The sequence below is a fragment of the Parambassis ranga genome, chromosome 21 (genome assembly GCF_900634625.1).
Source record: "Parambassis ranga chromosome 21, fParRan2.1, whole genome shotgun sequence".
Taxonomy (NCBI): domain Eukaryota; kingdom Metazoa; phylum Chordata; class Actinopteri; family Ambassidae; genus Parambassis; species Parambassis ranga.
The window spans coordinates 17,302,585-17,327,927 of NC_041041.1; the positions used below are offsets into that span (position 1 = coordinate 17,302,585).

At 40.9% G+C, this 25,343-nt stretch overlaps 1 protein-coding gene across 1 annotated transcript; it reads right to left on the reverse strand.

Annotated features, from left to right (window-relative positions):
- Positions 1–811: 811 nt before the first annotated feature.
- LOC114426549 (protein FAM171B-like) lies at positions 812–11,205 on the reverse strand. Its single transcript, XM_028394037.1, has 8 exons — positions 10,902–11,205; positions 4,745–4,978; positions 3,942–4,034; positions 3,692–3,850; positions 3,136–3,306; positions 2,517–2,633; positions 2,265–2,388; positions 812–2,049 (listed from the first exon to the last, which is right to left on the reverse strand). The coding sequence occupies exons 1-8, from the start codon at positions 11,086–11,088 to the stop codon at positions 1,125–1,127; spliced, it is 2,010 nt and encodes a 669-aa protein (XP_028249838.1). The 5' UTR covers positions 11,089–11,205; the 3' UTR covers positions 812–1,124.
- Between the last annotated feature and the right edge of the window lie 14,138 nt (positions 11,206–25,343).

A 25,343-nucleotide genomic window follows, 5' to 3' on the forward strand; every position in this document is an offset into this window, starting at 1 on the left:
CCCTATAATATGGTGATTTTCCACCTTCTTGGATGATGTGTGTTTATGAGCTGCATTCCTTCTTACATGATGGACCGCTTCCATTGTCAGTCCTAGCAGAGATGGAGTTCACCTTTGTTTTTGTATTAAATTAAAGGTGAAGCCTGCTCGCAGGACTCGTACATACCTTCAGCACCAGGGTTAGAGAGCAGCTGCAGCTGCTGATAGCCTGATGCTCTTTCAGAATGTCAACAAAAGTCTGACAGAAGTCTTCTCCCTTGTTAATGATGACTCAAAAGTTTTCTGAACTTCTCTGCAGCACTCCTTTGTTTTTGTACCTCTTTAAATTCTAGTTAAAATATCCCTGTGCTGATCGAGGATGTAGTCGGGATTATCAGAAAGACACACACACAGTACCTGTCTGTCTATTTGTATTTTTGACTGAACAGTTTTATTACAGTTTAAGCACTGGCACATCAAATTTATAATTCGTAGTGTAAGATGACATTGTATAAAGTATTATCTCTGCTGTGGTTCAAGCATGCAGCTTTAAGGAGTCGAGGGGGCCTGAGATGATTAAAACCTCTATTTCTGCTTTATTTTTGATGTTATTGAAATTTATAATAACATATTTATGTAAAATGACCTGTAACATCTGTCAAATTCAGTGCAACAATTTCCTTCTAAAGTGCCATGGAGTAAATTGTAAAGTAGTATAAAGTTGGAAATCTTTTATTTCAAAATATTGTTATTGTTAAGAAAAGTGTTAAAAATGATTGTACTGTTATGTAGATTTAATGTTTTAAGATAGAAACATGTCCCTTCATTTTATTTAGTCTACAATGAATAAATATTCTTGGTGTGGGTTAATCATCATGGCATGGTCCAGTTTTTTTAATAAATTATACACTGTATACATCAAAACAACAAACATTTATATTCATCATGTGTTTTTTTTAGTGTGTAAAGCCTTGTACCGCTGCTGTCATTAGGTAACAGGGCAAGAAATAACATTTTAGGTTAAGACACTAAACCGCTTAGCATTTGCATTAGTTTATATAGAGGAATGTGCAGCTGAGTGGCTTCTGAATCTAAATGAAATAAGTAACTGTAAATGAGTACAGCACTGTCCTCGCAGTGGAGCTTCACTCTGGAGGAGACTGTTTACTGCTGGATTTGCTTTTGACGAAGGTGGCATTGCGCTCCAGCGTCACAGTCCTCCTGCCAGTCGTCTGGTTCAGTTCGCTCATGTCCACCCCTGAGTCTAAGCTGGTTTCCCGACTTTCGACTGGCCTCCGTCTCCTCTGCTGCTCAGACACAGCGTAATGGATCTCGGCTGCAGGTTTGCCCTCCAGCGACACGAACCAAGCCCGAGGAGGCTGAGGCGAGGTTTTAGTTAGTCCTAATAAGCCATGCACTGAGTGTCTGCTGCCACCCATTTTATTTAATGTCCCTGGCACTGACACTGACTCTGGCAGACTGAAGGGAATCCTGGATGTGGTGGTGGTGGGTTTTGCTGCTAAAACTCCAAGCTGGTCCTCTGTTTCTGTTGCCTGGTTCGGCGTGGCAGAAGGACCTTTTAGAAGAGTCTGGGTGAAGTTGTCATTACTGAGCGGCTCGGTGCCGGCGCTGTTTGAGGCTCCCGCTCGGGGCAGGGTGGCCGACTTGCTTCTTTGGACCTGCTCTGGTTGCTCATCCAGTTGGAAGAAAGCCGGAGCGTGCAGAATAGCAACAGGCTGGTTGTAGAAAAATAAGCTGTCGGCTAAAGATGCTGGAACTCTGACTTGATCTGAAGTGTTGTGCGTTAGATCATTCATGTTCAGCTCTAGCTGGTTACACTCCAGTGCAATGGCCACAGCATTAGGGTTCGAAATTACATCATCGTTGTGCATAGAGATGTAAGTAGCATTGTGCTGGTTGTCTCTTCTTTCTGTGAATGAATGGTTCATCCCATCCTGTGGATCAGAGTTGTTCCCTGAACATGACTCTTCGTCACATGTGGAGGTAATTTGGTCTTTTTTCCCCACTGGCCGGATTTTCTGTGCTTCCTCGCTTCCACTAGGTGGACGTCTGAAGACGAAACACATTTATTAAAATAAATATTAGTGATGCTTTGTGCTGCATTCACAGACTTACGGAAAACACAACTATGGATGAGTATCATTAGATTATTTAGATTTTGCAGCAACCAAAAAGATTAAACATGAAAATATATATATTCCCATTAATCAATATTGGCATTGAATGTGGTACAAACTGGTATGAAATAATAAATCCTTGGTTACCTGCAGTGATATAATAATCCAACCAGAAGACATATGATGATCACAAGTATTCCTCCAAAGAGAACCATCAGAAAAAATGAATGGCGCAGGATCAATTCAAAGGGGACAGCAAATCCAAAGAAACCTGCAAATGTTTAGAAGGAGGAATGTAAACATTGACTAAAAAATATAGAAATACATGAAATAACTGCAGTTCAACAACAAATAACAATGTTTCTGTTAGCCTGTGGTTCAGTGTATTTAAACACTCGCCTCCAGTAGATGACAGAGGTGCTGCGATCCAGTATCCCAGGTGGGGAGCTGTGAAAGTCCACATGAGTTTTCCATCTACTAATATAATCTTTCCTAGTCCTTTTCTCATCCAGCCACCTGAAGGAAGAAAAAAAATCATTAAAATGTAAAATAATTTGTCCTGGCACTATTCTTAGAGTACAGTATAAAGGTGATAGAGTCACCAAAATAAAGGGCCCTCTGTGCCTGAATAAGCAGTAAAAAGAAATTGGACATCTGAGTCACATTATGCTTGATGCCTAATTAAGCATAAACTTTAAATAGTTGCTCCTCTGGGCTGATGAATCAACAGATCACTGTTTAAATGGATTTTAGCTGATCTGTTAGGGTAGTCTGCTTATCTACTGCACACAGACAGGCCTTAGAACTTCTCCTCAGAGACATCAAACCGACACAAGTGCATGATACTAAGAATAAGATGACAGGTTAAAGTCTCGCCTGCAGAGGTGCAGTCGTCACACATTTCATGTTCATTTTCTAAACTGAACATTAATGATATTATTATGAATCTAAGCTGATGAGTGGATATAGCCTACAGTGAAAGTAGTGTGTGTGTGTTTGTGTGTGTGTTCCTACATACCTGTGGTTCTGTTAAAGAACCACGCCGGGACAACATTTGAGGATTGAAGTCCGCAGCTGTCAGGAACCCTGATGCTTATCTGAATGGGTCCGCTCAAGTGTAACTCTTTGTTTTCTGAGAAAAGCTGCACGCTGACAGCTGCTACCGGGCTCAACTCCACGCTGACGTATCCTTGAGAAAAATGAAAGTAAATAAGTTCAGTTTTATCTTAATCACATCTTAATGTAATGAATATACTTGAGCTGCAGGTGTTGTAGTTTGATTGGCAGATCAGTGATGCCTGGATGGTGTGGTTAAATGATTTAGATAGTCAGTCTGTGGGGAATTCATTGTTCCATCTTTCCATCAAAAACTGCAGTTCCACATCAAACCTCTAGGGGGCTGGCTTTAAAAGCGAGTCAGTCCCCATAGACCTCCATTGTTAAAATGTTTCGTTTTATAGCAGAAATAAAGATATTTACAGACTGAAATAGATCACTTGTTTTAATATATAAACAGGCAAAATAAAATGAACAGATGTAATTCCATTGATGCATATATTTATATATATATCTACCTGATTTGCTGCTCATGATGCCCAGAGTCTTTAGAGAGCCATCCTGCTCTGACATCAGCTTGGGAAGGGTCAGGTAGGCTATAACAGAGGTGACATTACTGCTGTGTGTCAGGTTCAGCAGGCTTTTGGGAAACCTCACAGTGGGCTGGGATAAAGCATCTACACATGGAAGAAAGCAGAGTTCCTTATTTCTACACATGTCTTCTTAATGGATGTGAAGACTGACACACATAGAGTCAGTATACAGTACCAGATGTTTTCCCAGTGATCAGGACAGAATCTTCAAACAGCCAGATGTTCCCTTGATTCAGACTGAGTAGTGATATAGTCACTGATGAAAATACTACAAACATACGGGGAAGACAAATACATGTAAAATTAGCACCACTAGATGGCAGTGTGCCCTTCAGCTGTAGGACAAGGCATTTCACCGTTCTGAAAGGAGCTTATCTAACATCCACTACAACAATAGCTCAGGATTGAAGATTTATTGCCATCGTACTTGGAAAGAAATGTGTAGCACTGCAGATGGCAGATGAGCAATAGAGACACAAAGATGTGTGCTAGAAAATCTCAAGTTGATTTTTCTTGGGTTCTGCCACCTAATTAGGTGTCACATGCAGTCAGGTGGAGGAACATTTGCCCTTCAAATGACACCTAGAAAGTTTAGAAAAGTACACAAATCTATCATTGTGCTCCTTTTTTATTTTTTAGATGTGATTGCTGCATAAGAGGAATATAAAAAACCCCTACCATTTTCTGCAGATTGGGAGCATGCAGATCCACAGACACAAACATGTGACTACTCTGCCCCTGATATACAGAATATATATATATATATATATATATATATATATATATATATATATATATATATATATATGTAATTGGTTGAATTATACCTTGGAAGCCACAGAGTAACAGATTTTCTGAACTGACAGAATAAGAACCTGTCATATTGGGGTCTGGTGTTTTCTCATCAATGCAATAAAAAAGCATTTGAGCGCTTTGAGAGCTTTTGAGAACGTTTGTGGATCATAACACTTAACTTACTTGGCATTCTCTTGGTTTTATAAGGCAGCATTGTAGAAATGTAGCTGTCCTTGCTGGCCACTACTGTGATAGGCCACCCAGCATGGTAAGGTACATGAAGTGAAACGCCACCATCGTCCCCGGTAAAGGCTGCATTGGTCCTGGTGTAGTTGACATAGACTTCCACGGCTGCCTGGCTCAGGTACTGACGACTCAGCACGTCGTTCACCCAGACTTTCAAGTCAAAGGCTGAACCTGGAGAACAAAGAAAGACTAGTGAAGTGGATAGTAGAGATGTCAAGAATGTTTGACAACATTATTGATATAAAAATGACACATACAAAATGAAAAATGACTTTCCAGGAGCAGCTGTTCTGTGACTCATCCAGACAACACATAATTTGACATCAGAATATCGTAGCCTCATATGTTGGGACAACAGAAAACACAGCTGACTGATTTAAGACCATCTGGGAACTAGAAGCAGCCATGACATTAAAAGCCGCCACTATATGCAGCTTTGGAGCTCTGTTCATACGGTATAACATCATCTCATATGTGCATGCTTGGCATGTCACTCATGAGTAATGTGGGTTAGAAATACCACACTAGAAATGCACACTATGAAACACAACCCTATAAAGAAGAACCTCATGGCATTTCATGATGCACCTTATTCTTTCACTGGCATATTAAAGAGTATACAAGTATGGATATTGGACCGCAGTCTAACACTGCTGTGTGACCCATTAACTCTTTAATCAACATGACTCAGGTAAGGTCACTAGAGATACACAGATGATACATATCTATATATCATATAATGATATGCCATCATTCAAGTCATCACCTAGAAAATGAGCGAGGCACATTATGAAAAAGTAATTTTCTTTGACATCAGATATAATGTCAGGATCTTTGCTGTAATGTGAGCACGCCTTCAGTGAGGTATTATTAAAATGACCCGTTATGAGCACACACAAGATGACTACACACAGCTTGCATTACACTCATTCAATTGTTTCCATAGGTCACCCATGTACATAATGAATGGAACTAAATTACTCTAAGGCACTTTAAACATTAGTCATATTTTATGCTCCAGGTTAAGTTCAAAGATATTGTTCATGCTATTTTGTCTATTTCTTTTACGCACTGTGTGACAATGTGCTTTGTTAGAAATCCATTTGCAAATGGAGATGAGATGCAGTTTCAATTAACCTGGGTGGGACGTTATTGACAACACACGTGGAAAAGTAATTTGTAGACTCCCCTGAGGGTTAGGGTTAGGGTATTAGTCAATTAATCCCAGCAGATTTTTTTTAAAGAGGACACTAATACAGATAGTGGCATAGGTACAGCAATCAACATTATTGTACATCAGCAGGCATGTGATGTGATTCTTATTGAGTGGCATAATTATTACATGTATTCAGAGGAGAATCTCATTTGAGGCCTAATGATAATAAGGTGACACCTCCGCCTATTATCCTTTCATACTGAACAGCCAGTAGTATGTTGATGACAACGGGCCTTTAATTCTGAGAGGCAAGCTTTTGCATAATAATGAAAGATGCTCAATAAACCATCCGTTTGCCTGCATAACATAATGCTAGGTAGCAGATAGTATAACCCACCAAGATTTAATGATAAAGGCTTTATATTAAAGCAGCACTAATCAATAAATTATATGAGAGTTGGTGAAAACAAAACAGCTCAGGGTGTCAGGGGGACTCAAATCCTGAACTCCTGAGTGAAGGTCTGTCCCCTCGTTACTTGGACTTTTGCTGCTGTATAAGTCTCAAGACGGCATCAGGAAAAACGGTCATGTGTTTGGTTTGTGTAAATGTAACCATGTGTCGTACCTGAAGGGTGTATTATTAGCAAATGTGTTGTTTTTCATGAGTGTATGTTGCTTATGAGTCATAACAGTATAATAATATGTAATGGTGTTTTTAAAGCTTATTGTGACCAGTAATCAATTAGTGCAGCTTCAGTATGGGAACTTTTCAAGATGAACACTCACTTTTCCAGCATGAGATCAGAACTTAGTGAGAGAAATCAGACGTATGATTGCACAGACCAGCTGTGAAAATCTGAGCACCAGTGCCTCATAACAATTATAGATAATGAAGCCACAGAACAATACTTCAAAGAAACTGCTCCATAACGAGAGGCTTAGAGAGTGTACAGCTGCAGAACTCTGCCAGGTCTGGGTAGCACCGAGGTGTCATCCTCCACCTACTGCCCTGCTATAAATATTGTCTGCTGACCTGCTTCTACACAGTCTGGGCTGTACTGTGAGTTTGGAGAGCCATAAATCTCAGCAGCTGGCTCTTCAGCAACTCGGTTTGTGCTGGGAGGCCATGAAAAGTCCCTTATTACACTTTTTATTAGTGACTAAGTACTGCAGTAATGCTAGGGCTGCAATCCCTCTCATCATAATGCCATGAGCATCTTTTCTGTAATGGTGACAAAACAACAGTGACAGTAGCAGTGGCTGAAATTTCTGCTGGTGGTCTGATTGCTCCTAATCCTGCTTCTAAAAGATCTGCCAACAGTTAAGAGAGCTCATGAAGCCACATTTTACACAAGCAGCTTTGACAATATTGCAGCACATAGCACAAAGCCAGATAACCAGATTCACTGCCACAAACAATTCCCTTTGATCAGAGGCAGAGGCATCCATTTTCACCACAATGTGACCAAACATGCCCATTTGGCTGTTTTAGAGTCGTCCCGCTGAGATGCTTACACCAGAGCAGATGGACATGAGGATGCTTGTTTCGGGGAGTGGCGGCCTCCCTCTGTATGTGTGTCCTGCCGTGGCAGCCAAACACAACAGAAGTAGGGAATGGTGGTGGTGGGGGGGTCAGTAAATCTGAAGTGGAGGTGGTCCGAGCCAGATTACAGTAATCTCCCCATTTGGTGGAACTGAACCACACCACAAAGAGGTTTATGAAGAGGATTGAAATGGGTCGTCTGAGGCCACAGAGTGCAGATGAGAAATAGATCCTATGTTGTGTGCGATGCGGCTTGAATACTGTTATTACCAAGCACATAATGGAACCAGTGTCCAACACACACACAAAAAAGATTTCATTTCAACTTGTGGTGTAGAGCTTCCCAATCCTTATGCACTTGTGCAGCCATTTTGACTTTTAAAACCACACAATGAAACATTTCTACTGAGCAAATATCAAATTTAAAAAAAAAGCTTCCTACCCCACAGTTAAAAACAACAGATATCAGATTGGCAGGATATAATTATTGAAAAAATACACCCTGTGGCTTAAATGAGTTTTTTGGATTAAGCATCATTTCATCAATGATCAACGCAGGAGGGAACACAAACAACACCAAGAGAACACCAGGCAGCACAAACAGATGGTCCAACAGGGAATTATATATTGACCACCCACACGCGTGTGTGTGTGTGTGTTGGAATTAGGCCATACATTCCACTGATGGAAGAAAACACAAGTGCACCCTTTGATATGTGGGCCAAATCATCCTCAAGCACGACTCAGCAATATAAAACTCAAGTGACATTTATGACAAGAGATGCTTTAGGTGGAGGTTTGTGCGTGTGTGTGGTAGCAAGTCTGATGCTCTGTTCATTATGAGGCATGAGAATAATCAAGATAAGTGACCATCTTTTTTTTTAAATTGGTATTTCAGAGGTTTCAGTGTTTATTTACAAAGGGAAAGTAGGCAGTCAGTCCCCCGAGAGCAGGGGAACTGTTGAGCAGGACTCAGCTGCAGCAGCGAGGAGGAAAAATTCTAGCTGGGTAGGGGGTGGGGGGTGTACCATAGACAACAGCATGCTTGGGTACACTTCCAAGCGTTGTAGTCAACAACACAGTCTGAAGGATCATGTGATGACGGATGGTAATGCACTCCCACATCAGCATGAATTAGTCATGAATCATTTGATAAGTGAGCGGGGTCACAAATCCCTCTTTCAGCTGCTGCTGCTCCGCTGAAAAGTGCAAGCACATTTGCTCTGAGAGCGTGAGGAACAGACATGCTCTACAGATGGAGGGGCACTTACATTTTATACAATTCAGCTGGGACTCAGTGGTGTCAAATGTAAATAAAAACATAATGTGTTTTTATACCTCTTAAAAGTCCTTTTTTATGTCTATATAGTCATACAGATATATTGGAAAAGTTGACTGTTGTGCACTAAAAGACTTTAACTGGTTGGAGTGAGACCTGGTAAAGAGCAGAAGGACCATTTAGCTTGTAATCAGCACACAGTTTAAAAGCCATCACCTGTTATGGCATGAAGAGACACCATTAGTGCTGATCGAAGGTTTCAGGAACCACGTATGCTGTCTTCCAGGCAATGTGAACAGTAAATTCTGTCATTTTTCACATCCTCCAGAGACAACAGATTGTCACATTGTGTTTAGAATTGCCATAGAATAGAATGGCTGGCTACTCAACTGACATGCACATAAAGGCCGCCACAATAAGGTGGAGGTGTAAGTGATGGCTTTAATTGTGCTCCAGACTTTCAGCCTGCTGCTGATCACCAGTCCTTGATGAACTGATCATCAGCAGGTGAGCACAGCGTTTTGGCAGTTTGCTGCTTTGGAGCATTCAAATACTATTTGGAGTTCAGCATTCTACAGTGACAAAGAAAGAACAGTAAATGAAGACTTAACAGTGTGTTTGGATGGGTTACCATTAGAAAAACAATTGTCTAAAAAGCACATGGAAGCACGACTTTTGGAACAATGTCCTGTGCACAGATGAAACCAAAGTGGAGTTGTTTGGCCTTAATAGTCACCACCATAGCTGTAGGGAGGGATGGTGATTTAGGCTTGCTTTACAGCCACCTGGGAACCTTGCAGTCACTGAGCTGACCATGAACTCCTCTGTACACCAGAGCATTCTAGAGACAAATGTGAGACCATCTGTCCCACAGTTAAAGTTTGGTTTAAACTGGGTCATGCAACAGGACAATGATCCAAAGCACAGCAGCAGATCTACACCAGAATGGCTAATCAATAACAGAATTAAGGTTATGGAATTGGCATAGTAAAAGTCCAGACCTCAACCCAATTACAATGCTGTGATGGGACCTTCATAAGGAAATGTCTAAAAACCTCAATGTGAGGCTGTGAGAGGCTGATAAAGTCAGGAAACCATTACTTCAAGTTACTGCTGCTAAAGGTTGATCTATTAAATCATGGCATCATGTGTGTGTGTGTTGTTTGGCTTCATTTTTTGCTAAATTAATAATGGCTCAGTGAAAAACGTTATATGCTGTTGTTTATCCATTCATTTACTTCTGCTTATCCTTGGTCAGGTCGCTGGGGTAGCAGCCTCCAGACCCCCCTTTCTCTTCTCTAGGATCCACTAAAATCAGATGGTTTTGTATTATGTTTTTCAGTCAGCTAACATAGAGTTAAAAGTTTAAAAGTATCCTTTAAACACGACAGCCTTGTTTCCAAGGCCTGGAAATATTGTTTTTGTCAGAGAGGAAGCGCTGGTATAATACGAGCATGGCTGCATAGTATAAAAGTCAGGATGATAAACTGGCCTGCCTGCATGCAGACCTGTCACTGAGTGGATCACAAAAAAATGAAAAGAAATCTGCCCTTTAACCCTTCACTGTAAATACATACATATTCAGCATTCAATTATTTCAAGTGAAAATACATGGAGACCATCTAAACCAGTACAACAGAAGTGTTGCTCCCAGAACATGAAGGCCACTGACCTGCTCTCCACTGACATTTAACACACTATGTGTTTGTTTGTTTATTATTATTATGACAGTTATGCTACCACAGTGAATGTTAGATTGGTAAAATATTGTAAATAATGCACACACATAATGGAGAATAGCCTCCTTCTGGTGGCATTAAACTGAGAGACAGATGGAGAAACCGTTATTCATGGTGACAGCAGGAAGCTCCCACATACTTATTAGTCATGAACAAATCTGCGAGCAAATCCTCATACAGATGGTCTGGGCCGAGTAAATGAGGACATCTTGGTCTATAATCTGATAAACAGCCCTTCACTGTGATGCTTGATGGAGCAGAAATAAAAATAAATGTCAGAAACATTTATCTACGTCCTCCAACGGTGCAGTTTATTTTCAGCTTATTGCATAAAGTAACAAAGACGCAGCAGTGGCAAACTTGTAAAGTTTACAGACCTGGCATGGCATGGAGCACTTGTTGTTGGAGCTGAAAGGGCTCTTGTTTCATGTGATGCTGCTCTGAAAAGTTCCCGTCATCGATATGCAGAGGGTGTCCCGCAGTCGAAGTGAACTCTCCAGCCGCTGTCCCATTCTTGCGCAAAAGCAGCAGCGCACACAGCAGACAGACGCATAACAGGCGCATGGCTTTTATAACGAGCTGCACTGTCCGCCTGGTTTCACTGGTTTTCAACTCATTACAGCGCTGATTATTAACTAAAACTAAAACAGAGATGCCCACTCCGCTGACATCCTAACTACTTTTCTGTCAGCCGATATTCAAACTGCGCAGGAAACTCCTCCCCTTTAAGCTGCTGCCTGAGGCCCCCACAGAGCTGCATGTCTGTCTGAAGTAAACACAGAAATACCACAGAATGAGTGTAAATAATAGTTAATAATAATTTCATATTCTTAAAGTTTCTTTTATTTGATTTTATGTTGCATTAATTTAGGCCCATTAATTTATTTATACATTTATTTTGCACTAGAAAATTATTTTGATTATTGTTTTTATATTATATTATATTATATTATATTATATTATATTATATTATATTATATTATATTATATTATATTATATTATATTATATTATATTATAATATATTATATTATTATGGACAACAATATTAGTATTGTTGGATTTATTATTATGCATTATTAGTGCTTCAGTTCATGCATCATTTCTGCCACTAGATGGAGATAAAGCGATGTCACCTTACGAACACAAAATCTGAACTTTCAGTTAGCTGTTTATATAGATGTATTTACAATAATATACTCAAAACAGTTTAACCTGAGAGTCTGACCTCTAAAAGAGTGACATGTAGCGGGGACACCAGCAGCTGTTTGTGCAGTGGGAGCAGCAGCAGTCAGGCTATACTGCTGATCACACTGAAGTTCTCAGTTCCAGGTGTCTTTATCCTGCAGGTATTTAAACATTTGTGGGACTTTGCAGGTTTAATAACTGCCTCTATTAAACATTGATTCTGCCTCAGGGCTTCTTTTGAAAATTTCTCTTTCTACTTTACACGATGTTTTAATCAGTGGTTTAAAAATTCATCCACGCCACACTCTACATTCCCGTGTGCAGGTACGGAGCTGCCAGCCAAAGGCCACTGAACTTCAAGGGGAAAAAACTTAATGTCTCAGTCAGACATTTTCTGTTTTCTCTGCAGGTTGGAACTATGCAAAATGAATATGAAACAAAACACATTGGAATTGTGAATGCTGATTTACAAGGCTGTGGCAATAGAGACTCTACAGATGTCTAATTGGGTGAACTCAGTCCTCCATCCTTCATGTTTTCTACTTCCTTTCCTCTTGTTTTGTTCTCAGTGTGACCTTCAACATTTACACAGAACTCCAAATCAACTCTACATGCACAGCATGCTCCTCAGAACAAATCAAATCTTTTATTTCTGACATTTCATGTCTAATCTTCTATTTAATCTGCATCCACCCATTGTTTATATATGGCAGCGTCTGCATTCACTGTGTTTCTCCAAGCATGAGTTACTATGGTGTTATGGTAACATGCACACATATCATCAGCAGGAGGCGGTTGACCTCCAACTACAGCTTCAACCATGCATATCACGAGTGCCCCCTAGTGACAAAAATGAACCATTAATTTCTGATCACATAATGACATAAATTCCTTTTATGTGACACACTGTGTGTTTTAGTCACTCTTTAGCTTTACATAGAAGGAGCTTGACATCCAGGCTGCACCTGAAGGTTGGCTTCCTGTGTGATGCCTGCCTGCCTGCCTGCCTGTCTGCCTGCGGAGCTTTCTGATGCCAAAACCATGAGTGAATCCTTCCTCGGCTGGCTTCTTCACCATCATAGCTCTTCTGTGACAGGGACCTTAGAGAGGAGAGGCACAGAGCTGACACATTTGTCCTCCCAGCTCTATTCCCCCTCTGACAAAGCATAAATCGGAGTCTAAACACACAAGCAGGAGGATGGATGACAGCCTGAGTCTCCAGGATCAATTTGCCACAAATTAGATACAGTAATGGTTCATTTCTCCACATAAATAGCTGCATCTACAGGGACTATTTTGGAAATCTGCTAGCTTTCACCCTGGAAATCTGTGCCGGCTCTTTGGCGCACCCCTGACTGCTTTCTTCTATTAATCTTATCAGATAGACTTTCTCTTTTGTTTCAGTGCTGCAAGAGTTTATTAGATTTGTGCTATTAAAGCACACTGATTGTTTCACTGATAGGAAATATATTTTTTTTCTTTCTCTGTCTCTGCTCAATCAGCTTTTACTATCGACATCATTTTTCCTTTTCTATAATTTAAGTCTGATTAACACAAATTTAACAGCCCCGTTGCCATAGAGGCAGTGGTTAGCTCTGACTGAATGTGGATAAATGTTGAATGGCCTGAAAATAATCTAGATGAATGACGATCAATAACAATTTTTAGTTCGAAAGCTGCCTTCAATCTGAAATAATAAAAAAAAGCACTTGTATATAGTGTATAGTCCTCTGCCATGTTCTGTGTGATGGTGTCTTTCAAAGGGAGCAGTCAAAATCAATATTTCCCTCCTCTTACATAGATGTGAACTTAACATTTCTTGTGAGTTGAAGGTTTGAGCTGAGGAGATGAAAACACAGTCCAAAGGTGATTTTTAAAAAAATGCTTTGAAAATCCTTCATAGTAATAAGAAGCCAATAGTAGGAGGTCTCCTACTTTAAAAATCCCAAGTGTGAGGTCTTAAAAACTATCGTGACTAATTTCCTGCTAATTGGCCTGAGCCATTTTTGGTAGAGACAAACAGCCTGCCAGGTGACGACTTTCGGCGGGTGGAACGGATTAAATGTTCGCCTCTGCAGCTGTGCTCTACTTCAAAATACCAGAGCTGGACCAGAGGCAACACACTGACGTGAGGGTGTAAGACAGGAAACATGACAGAGTGATAGACACTGTCGCACCATGTGTAAGCCCTTGCCCGAAGAGACAGGTGCATGACTTTACCATTAATAATGACAACATCAGCAAAGCTTTTGGGGTACAAGCGACATGACGAGGAATGTGATGGGAAGATAATAAGAGACCTGAGGAAAAGTTTGGAAAGTCAGGAAGAAAGCCAGTGATTGTGCTTTGCTGCTTACAGGAGGGGGGGGGGGCGCACATCTGCTCTATCCACTCCTGTTTGATGGGCGGATTTTTAAGTAAAGCAGAGCGGCCTTGAAGCTGCATATGCAGCCATGGAGTGCATGTAAACACAGAATATAAATTTGTATAAATGTTGCCACTGGATGCACTTAGCCTTTGTATTTTAATGCAGAGGAGAAACCAACAAATGGTATATTAGATGCTGTAAAGGTATGAGATATTTATGACCTGAGACTGAGGAGGAGGGAGGCAGTCTATGATGAAGAGACACAGGAAGAATTGCTTCTTTTTTTCTACATTATTATTATTTATTTCATGTCAATGGGACATATCAGATCAGCTTATTAGTATCAGAGGAAAAGAGGTAAAGGCTGAACAAAAGCAGATCACATCAGCCCAAAACAGAGATGAGAGCTATAAGAGAGATTTAAAAATACAATAAAAGCACGTCTAAATTTATATGAATAAAAGCAGTAAAAAGGCATCGATAATAAAAAAAAGATTATAAGCAACCATAAAAAGCAATAAAGAGCTGACATCACTTCATAGAAGTCTTAGAATGGGTTTAAAGCAGTGAATGATGCTGCCAGCCTCCTTTTTTCATGGTCACCTTTGGGTGAGGGCTTTGACTTTGAAACAGCAGAAAGGGCCCCCACTTGAGAATCTGAGGCTGCCTCACATTTAAAAGTGATCAGTAAGATTCATCGATCAATCCAAAGCGGACCATCAGCACTTAACTTTCAGCTTCAGTCACTGTCTGGTGAAGGAAAAGATCATAGTCTGGATGATCCCAGGAGTTAAGATGCCTAACGTGATCTCTATCATGCCCTGTTTTCATACCTGTCTGAGGATAATTCATCTGTAATAAAACACTCTTCTCATATGAGATGAGCCTACAGTCACATACAACAGGCGATAGTGCACTATTACCATTTGGTGAAGGTCTGTCTGTCACTTTATGAACTCCTCTTCATGATGTGCATGAAGGGAAAAAAATTAAACTGCCAATGTGAAAACCTGAATTCCTCCAGCAAATAACCGCTCACTGTTCATTAACAGGAGACTGTGATGTGACTTTTTCAGCCCTGCAGTGAGCTGACATGAGGGAACGGTGGGACAGGGGGGGCTGGCCTCTTTCTTCTGTTTAATCTCAAGAGTTAATCTATAATTTATTGTCCCTGGGTTTAAGCATTTTTAGGGATATAAAGTTCTGTTTGATTTTGCTACAAAGTCCAGGTTAATTGTATTAATGTATATTGAATGAGCTGAATTTTAAAAGCACAGCAATAAAGATGTGGATGTCTGCAGGACATCCAGAGTTCTGTGCACAACTTTTACTCTTTAAACGTGGGCAAATTTACACAGGGGAGTTCAGTGGAGCTTTACGTATTAGGATTTACCCATCCTGAGACAAGATGACACAAATCCCCCTGAAGGCCCCGCTGATTAAAATGTTTGTTCATTGTTGGTTAAACAGCTTTATTATTTTTTTTCCTCGTGGAGGTGGTGCTGTTTGCTCTCTGAAATGAACTGGATTTGGAGATTAGGGGAAAAAAGATGAACAGAATAGGATGTTAATTGATAGTTAGTTGTTGTTTATTCCTCGCTGCGCTCTGCTTGGCCCATTAACACCAGCCCTAACACTGACCCCTCTAGCATGCCAAATAGCAGGGTTCAGAGCAGATATGTTCTCTGACTGATGGAGGTGGTGCGTAGAGCATCAGATGTTCCAGCAGTGAGCTATTGCAGCTGACTTCCTGAGAGCAGCATATAGAATCTCATCCAATTGCATTCACAAGGACAGCTGCCTCATTTCCATAAAGCCTATGAGGAGAGCTCAGGGCCTGTTTCCCCCATATATTGTATTTAATCTTTAACTGACTGAGTCCTGATTATATTTTCCAAATACATTTCTGTTCTCACAGATGTTTGTTTCTTTAGCACTGGTGTAAATGAGCTGCTGCTGCTGTCAAGTTTCATTTTCTCACATGCAGCCGTGGACTTCACACTGATGTCAGTGGAAGATGCAGCACTTGAAACTCAGTAATTTGTGAACAAAAAGCAAGCCTATCATTTCTGAGCAGTGGCGGTCAATTTTACCACCTCCAATAACAACTGCTAGCAGATTTTATTAGCTAAAAACACTCTCTGGTGCTTGATGAAAAGACACTATTATACAGTGCATGCTAAATGCAATCATATTTTCAGCAACTGGCTTAAATTCCTGGACAGAATAATTGTTAATGTTAGCCTGGATACATACACAGCAGATATAACAATATAACAAATAAATTAGGTTATGATAGTTTTTACCAAATAGTGCATCCTCTCCAGTGATGCCTATTTGCCCAGTGCCTAGTGACTCACATGACTCAAAGGCTAGCCAATTAACCAAAAAAAAAAAAAAAAACACTCAGATCCTATTGGACAGAGTAACACAAGTTGTTGCATATGCCACACACTGGTCCACTCGCAGCCATATTCCTGCATCCAGCTTAACTGTGGATGACGTCTAAATCAGCTGAGCGCTGATCCTGTGCTGCAATGGATGTGAGGGCAGCACCTGGACACAGGAGAGATGGAACAACACACTCACCACATGGCTTCATGCTGGAACGTTACAAAAGCACACCATAGATAAATAGTGAGTGAGAATGAAGCTTCACTCTGAATCCATCAGGGGCCCCATGTAGAATCCTCTCTTTAAAGATCAGCAGTGGAGTTCATGCACAGTACAGTAACCATAAGTGCCAGTCAAGAATGTAACCTGTAAAGGTGACCCTGCATTTAACCCAAGCCCTATTGACCACCAATGTAATAGGGATATTTAAAACATAATTGGTTTTAGGTTGGTAGTCTGTCTGTATGATGCCCTGTGATGGACTGGTGACCTGTCCAGGGTGTACCCCGCCTGTCACCCATAGTTATCTGGGATAGGCTCCAGCCTCCCATGACCCTGCACTGCGGCACGCAGCAGGTTAATGAATAATGGATGGGTTAGGTCTACAGGTACACTGTATGTATTGTACAACGTGGCAAGAATCCAATACATACCACACACTCATAAAGAACTATATTCCACAACGAGAAGAACAATGAGTCCTGTAACAGATGGTGTGGCCCCCACAGAGACAGTCTAGGATTACGTGAAGTCACTGAGACAGCCTTAATCCACAGAAGAATCTGCCAAGCTGCCGAACAAGCTACCTGCCAAGTACCTTGAAAAAGCCTACACAAGCGCATCAAAGGAAAATGGATGAAATATTGTTTTGTTCATAGAACTTTCTACCAAGTTCATAGATGAATGCAAAGTGATAACTTTTTGAACGGGTCCTTAAAACTTTTCAACAGTATGTAGCTAATGTTTATGCAGTAGAAAGCCGCTTCCTGACCCCAAACCAGCCCAGGTCGCAGCTCAGGTCAAGTTATTAGGAACCCATTAGAAAGATGTTTATTCTAAGCATTTACTTTGAAGGCAAACTGTTGTTGTGAGCGTGCATCTTTCTGATTGTTAGCCCTATTAGAAAATGGGTTGACTCTGGCCTCCAGTGACCCTGAGCAGGGTAAGTGGTTTAGAGAATGGATGGATGCGGGATTTGGAAATTCTTTTAGTCTCCTTTCTAAAATAGTACCATGCTCTACATTCCCACTTTCTCTGGGCACTTAGTGGCAAATGTAACCCAACTGATGCTCTGTGAACACTGTCCGATCAGCCAGTGGAAGTACAGTGGAGTCAGTGTGCGACATTTTGACCTTTGCTTGCTCCAAACCCAAGTGCTCATAAAACCAAATATTATATTTCAAACTTATTTCAGAGGTTATTGACATAATAAAATCAGAGCTTTGAAACGGAGCCGTGCAAGCACCTCTGCTTTGGAGCACTAGTGGGCAATAATTTCTCTGAAATTGTGCCTCATGCCAACATTATACTCATAACGTGTGTACTGTGTTTCTGCCTTCTCCCTACTCTTCAGTTTTGTAACATCACTATAAATAGTTGCTGAGCTAATGCTATCAGCGAACCCTTTGCTTGTATTTATGTTATTACAATACTGAATTAATGCAATTTCAGTAATTGTCAAAAATTAATTTGGAATATTTGTCTATCAGCAGGTTCGAGCACAGCAAAAACATAATTCCATATTTGAAAAATTTCATAAACTGTACAAACTAATTAATTTAATCAGGAATGAAAGATGACTGTAAAATTGCCAGTTACTTAAAATTCCTGCTCATATATATACATTCAGAAAATACATGTAACTGTAAGAACTGAAGTCCTAAAACCTGGAAATGTCTTTTAGATCTTCTGGTACGCTCACCCTGATGTCAATAGGTTTGTGTTTTAGTTATGCCTGAAACAATGGTCAATACTAAAGAGTATCCAAAGAATATAATAGAGGGCAGGGACATTAAAGACCACCATACATGTGTAGGTCACTATGCTTAATGTTGGTGATGTTGATGTGCAACTGTGCTGTTGTTTATTTAGTGTTACATGAACAATTCTCACAATCATCCAAAGGCCAGTGGATGTTATGATAATGTGTTCTGTTCTTCTTAACTAAGTCCTTAGTTATTTTGGTATATTTGGGTTTTCTTCTTCTTTGTTTTGGTCATTTAATGTTTTATTTTGAAAGACCTGTTCCCCTGTGTATTCCTGTGTTTTACTTCCTCTTGTTTTCTTCCTTTGTGAAGACCTGCCCCGCCCTGATTGTGTTCACCTGTGTCTTGTTACCCTTGCCTATTTAGGTCTGTTGTTTTTAGAGGCTGATTAAGACCCTGTTGAAAAAAGACTTTTTCTTTTGTTTGTGCCTTTCATTTACACATAAATAGCGATTTCGCCTCTGAAAACGAATCTTTCTAAAAACTCCGGCAAAAGTGGAGATTTTGGAAAACGTCGCGTTTCAACGTGAACTGAAAAAAACGGAGAAAAACGGAGTCTGCACATCAGTTCGTGCAACCTTTTTTTTGTGTAGTATGGCTGCCAGAGCAGACTGTAGTCTAGTAATGGAAGCATTCCGGGTAGCGTTTGCATTTCTGTTGGTGTAAGCACTTTTTATGTGTTTGTATTTGCAAATATTGCTTTTCTTACTATGTAGAGGAGCAGAGACGTGTTAGGTCTCCAGGTTCAGTAATTTTGGAACATCTTCTGACACAGAGAGCCAGACTGTGTCGATGAGGCTTCTGATTGGCTTGCTCGGCTTTCTCCTTCTTCCTACACTGCCATTCACAGGCCTGGCGTAATTATGATGGCTCTTGGGAGTGTATTCATGCGGGTTAATGTAAACGGAAACTTTTTTGGAAACGACGATGTGTGCAAAATGTTATTTTGGAAAACGGAGGGAAGGAAATATTCGTTTTTCAAAATACCCGGCTCACACACAACAGTGGAAACATCTGATTGTCGAAGGATGCATATATATTGTTGTTAAGTAATGTCGTGGCCAGGTTGTTGGTTTGAATCTGGTCCCAAGCCTGTGTTGGCTTTCCACATACCAAAGATGATAGGTTAATGAGCCATAGGTGTGATTGGGACTGGTTGTTTGTGTTGGCCCTGTGATGGTGCCTTTCAAGCACTAAGAACAGGGATAGGCTCCAGCATCCTATACAGGCCCTACACTATTGTAGAAAGGATGTTTACCTGGACAGACTGGCATGTGCGGTGAGGAGCTGATTGCAAAAGCAGCCCATCATGAAGTTGATATATTCAGGTCTTGAAGACCTTGGAGACCCAATGTCAACATATCTACGCTGAGAGCGGCACTCGTCTTGGCTGTGTATTATCTCTGAGTAGATGAATATTAGCCTGCACCTGCACCCAGATGTCCAAATGTAATGATATAGAAGTATCTAGACAGATATATTTATACACATTAAAGAGGGTTTTAGCCTGTGTTCCTGCCTGAAAATAAACTTGCAAGTGGAAAATCAGATCAGCACCATCATCAGATTTCTTTTCTTTTTGTCGGGATGAGGCAGAGGTAACACCTCATTTTTAACACCTGGAATTTTGATCTCAGTCACATACACGGATGATCGTTTAAGTGGAAATAATTGGATTCAAAGTCACACTTAGCGGTGTCAAAACGACAGCGGCCCATCTTTGTTAGAGAGGTCTGTATTACAGTTTGTCACCTTTCATCCATTTAAAAGATTGAGAGAGATAATTGGTACTATATTCGCATGAGGTGAAGCTGGCTTTAAGATAACAGAGAGAGAGGCTAGAAGCCACACAGGCAGCAGCGTCACTATAAATAATTCCAGTCGGACTGTTAATAGCATCAACCCCCACAATTCAGCAACCGGGACAAGCGCCTTTGTATATTTTTCCAGGGCAGATACCAAAAGGGACAATAAGCTTCCCCAGACTGAAGTTTATTGAAGTTTTCACGAGGCAGGCTGCTTTCACAGTTCACAGCATTTACTGTACTGTGTTCACCTTCTTTGTGTTTCTAATCTATTTGACCATGCACTGTATAGGAATCGGTAAATCCGACTGCACTGTTTTCTTGTTTTGTCCTATAATTGGATGATGGAAAGAGTTACCTAAGGCAACAATGCAGAAGGTGAAACACACTGAAAAGTTTTACTGCTCCTGTGAAACAACATGACTTACTGCAAGCTGTCTTTTCTTTTTGTTTTCCCCCTCACACAATGTAGAGGCAAATAGAGGCAGTTTCTGTGATTAATTCCACTCTCTGCAAAACAATCTCCACAGACGCAGCAGGGGCCAATGGCTGACGTATGCAGGTATCATAAGCTGCACATCTTCCCAGTGGGAGAAAAAAAAAAACAGGGCAGACACATCTCCTCTTTTTTTGTCTCAACTCTTTATTGGTCAGAAACTGGCGGTACTAGCAGAGGGCTCCACAACAAGGCTGGACCGAGGGGGCCGACTCAATATATCCTCCCAGGCGTATTATACTGTAAGATTGATCTTCCTTTTGTCAGGAAAGACCACGGCAGCGCTGTTGTGACACAAATATCTTGGCGTTGCTCTTTTGAATAGGAGAGGCGAGGTGCCAAATGGGGCAGAGAAACAGGTCAGCTGCAGGTGCTGCTCAGGATGGACGCGTTCCAAACCAACGGTCCCTTCGCTATGCATCACGTACCTTAATTAGACTGTGAATTGAGAGAACATGGCGTCACTACAATGTGTCAAGCCAACGTGGTACAACCCTAACTCAATATATCACAACTGACAGTGTATACACAAATAGAGCGGCAAATGTCCTTTTGTTCCACACGCAGCAGACCTGAGTGGATTAAATTTAAATAAAATTAAAACAGTAGTTTTCCTTGCATCATATTTCTTTTCATGCTGATAACTGTTATTTTGCTCGGCAATATATATTATAATGTGAGGCATCACTCGCTCACACTTGATCTTGAGCCAGCATCAACTGCTCATTATCAAATTGCGAGACTGTTGGCTGAACCCAGTAATGACAGCTTTGATCCTGCAGCAGAAATGTTTGGTGCAACATTTTCCATGCCAACTTCCCATGCGCATCATTTTCACAAGTTTGGAAATAATTTGGTGGTTTCTTTCTTTCACTACATATCAATGAGAGCATTAAGGGTGTTAAGAATGTTGTCATAATTGATGGCTGCACTCAAAATATCACACACACACACAAATAAAAAAAAAATGTTGGGAGGAAACTCTATTGACCATTTTCAGCAGCATATTCATACATATTTAAAGCGCTAGTCAGAGTTTCTGTGGCGGCAGGGTATTATTACACATCTCACAACCTTAGCATTATGACGTTTGCAGCACGCCCTTAAGTCCTGCAAGTCGTGAGGTGGAGCCTCTAAGAATCTGACTTTGTCCAGCTTTGTCCAACTAAATTGAGACGTAGTGATTTTGATTTTGAATTTTGATTGATGGACTGTGTGTTCTGACACTTTTCTATCAGAACAGTTAGATCGACACTATGCTGTTTTTCTGTCACCAGTTCATATTTTTCCCTTCACTTTTCATTGGTACTGATCACTACAGACACCCAACACCCCACAACAGTTGCAGTTTTGACAGGTTGGCCCTGCTCACTGTCTCCTAAATGCTTCTAATGTCCATTTTTTCTACTTCAAAACATCAAATTTGAGGATAAAACATTAAGCCTACGTACAGACTGCAGGCCAAAGTGACCCAAATCTGATTTTTTTTGTGACCTGTATCGGATATTTTCATGACAGTCTGAACAGCTCAATTCCGATTATTTTTTTTAAATCCGACCCAGGCCACTTTCTTATGTGGTCCTAAATCAGATTTTGCAATGCGACCTCAGTCTGAACGGCTATGCTGCATATATCTTTTGCATCATAGAAAGGCGACAGACGTCACAATTCTGTGACAAAGGAGCGGGAAAGACAAACAACAAACATGGCGGACGACAGAGTGGAAAGCAGTCACTGGAAAGAAAGCGAGATTTTAGAATTAATAAATATTTTGGAGGACAATTTCATTCAAGCAAAACTCAGGGTTCCATATCAGAGCCAGGTCGTATTTGAAAGTATTGCAAAAGAAATGGCAGAGCGAGAGTATAGAAGCTCCTGGCTGCAATGTCAAAGGAAGATAAATAGTCTCCGAGCTAAATGTAAGGAGTCTAAAGATGTCAACAAACAAAGCGGACGTGGACGTTGTGTCCTCATAGTCTTCTGCGCGTGCCGGTCACTTCAGGGCCACAGACGGTTCACGCAGGAGAGTAGTAGCAGTCGCATATTATTTTGTAATGTGACACCAAAAAAACTAATTTTACCAAAAAATCTGAATTGGGCATTAAGACCTGTCTAATAGATCCCACTCACTTTTAGGTGCCATGAAAACCAGATGGGTGTCACTTAGCAGTACATTGGATTGAAGATAAACTATAGTGCCTATTAAACTGATGATTAGAGACATAGTGTTGTTTATGGACAGATGCCCCTGTCTACAGACAGACTTTGTGTACAATCAGGAACTATACTGATAGTTTGCTCAAAATACAAACATGATTCAACAATGGCATCAAACAACAAACTCAAAAGCAATACCTTTCAGGGGTTCCTCTTTAGAAGACAACAGTCTGTACAGCATACAGTGATCTCCTTGATGCTCCTATTATTTTTTCATGAGTTTTGTCTCAAGACACTGCACCACTCTAATCTGTTGCCCTTTATGTTCAGATTACAGTTCTGTGTACGTATTTGGTCACTATTCATGCCAGCAGCCCACTGCCTGACAAACAGATGCATAGAAGATTTTCAGACTCAATCCGTATCACAAGAGTGCTTCTTTAACGTAATAAGATTTCGAGCATTTGGTGAGAATCCAGACAGGCACGAGTCCATTTGAAGTACAGAGAGCTTGAAGTTTCTCAGTGGTCGCTACAGTTACGGCACATGATGTGGCAAACATTTCATGTAATTACCATGAAGTTGGTCCTTTTTAGGACACTAGTCTGAATTTAGTTTATACTGTGCGAATATTCTTTTATAAAAGGGCTTGTTACAAAAGTACATACGTCGATTATGTCGCCATATTTCCTAAACCGGCCTCTTTTTTACTTTGTTCCTTCTGAAATTGAGCATGAGCACATCCCATCAAAAGAAGATCTATAGTAAATTTTTAAAGAAATGTTTGCTGGTCCAGCTCACATGAAGCATAGATATGATTGGATGATGAATATCAGAGTAAATCAATACCACTGTCACAGCAACACTCAGGAGTAATCACCGCGGTCGCTGAGAAGCAGAACAAATCATTATCATTTTTCGCTGGGGATTGTCATCCTCTTTTCCAACCAGCTGGTTCAATAAAGTGAAGTGAAGAACCAGGCATGTACGACACTATGGGTTGTGATTTATTTAGCTGATAATAAGAAAGTAATGAAAAGACATCACAATGACAGTCTAGTCTAGACAGAAGAATAGAAGGCAGGCCTGTGCTGTTTGGAAACACATTCACAGATAGAGTTCAGAGCATTTATTCAAGTGTATGATATAAACACACTCTGAATTTCCTGTCCATAGAGGGCACTCTCAAGATAGTCCAGAATGAATAGTGTCATAGAGGCGTAGCCGCATCATGTATGGTTCTTTACGGCTGATGTCATGCTCCAAAAGACACTTTCCAGCATCCACTACTTTGACTTAATACATCCAAGAAGAAGCAGCAGAGCAACTACTGTCAGGTCTCTGCTCTGACTCAGGTTGTCTTATTTGGAAAATTCTATGACTTCCAGTTTTATTTTGAAGTATCAGCTCTCCTCTTATTTCAGGTGTCTTGTCTTTCCCCTCCTCGTGTTTCCAAGCGGCAACCTTCGGGGCTCAAAGTGGAAGCCCATGCGGAAGTGTCAAAACTTGTAATTCACACTGCAACAGCTGGGGGTTGGCTCCAAAAGCGAGTAATTTCCCATAGACTCCCATGTTAAAATGGCCGATTTCACAGCAGAAAAGAACATGTTTACAGCCTGGTACGAAAAATCGCTGTGGTCTCAGATGATAGGTTCTCTTCTAGTGTCAATTGTACGGGGGGGTGAATTTTTTTACAATTCACTCGTTTCAATTGTATTCGGACTTAAAATTACGCCTAATTATGGGCGTTGCCGCTTGAGTGACAGACAGTTGACGTATCACAGCGTGAGTTTCCTGCTTCCACGATCGCCCGCCCCCTAAACCCCGCTCGTGCTCCCCCTCTTTGTCCATATTCGGAGTTTTAGTTGACGTGACGCTGCCAACATGGCAGCGGTCATCACGTCCCGGAACCTCCCACTGAGACTCAAAACGGCTCTTCAGAAACAAACGGGTGACGTCACGGAAGCTCTGTCCATAGTTTTTACTGTCAATGCGTGTTTCACATCCATCCTGCTGATTACCTGCCCCGCCCTAATGTGTTTCACCTGTGTCCGATTGCCTTCCCTTCCCTCCTCTGTGTTTCCCTGCACTCCCCTCAAGATAGTCTTGCTTGTGTATTTATTCTGAGCATTCAAGCCTTTGTTTCGAGTTCAGCTATCAGTGTATGACTTTGCCTGTTTCTTTTTTTTTTTTTTACCTTAGCCTGAATTCTCTCTGACTGTGGTTTTTGTCTCTCCCTGTGTGCCATTGCCTGGTATCTAGTCCTGCTTCTGAGTGCAGAAGGCAGTAGGCTGGGGATACATGTAACACGACTTTTTTTCAGGTCACTGGTTCGAGTCCCCTTGACATCGCCAGTTGTTTTATTTTTACCCAAGATAAGTTTAAGGTTAGACGTTAAAAAAACGGTCATCTTAAAACACACAAATT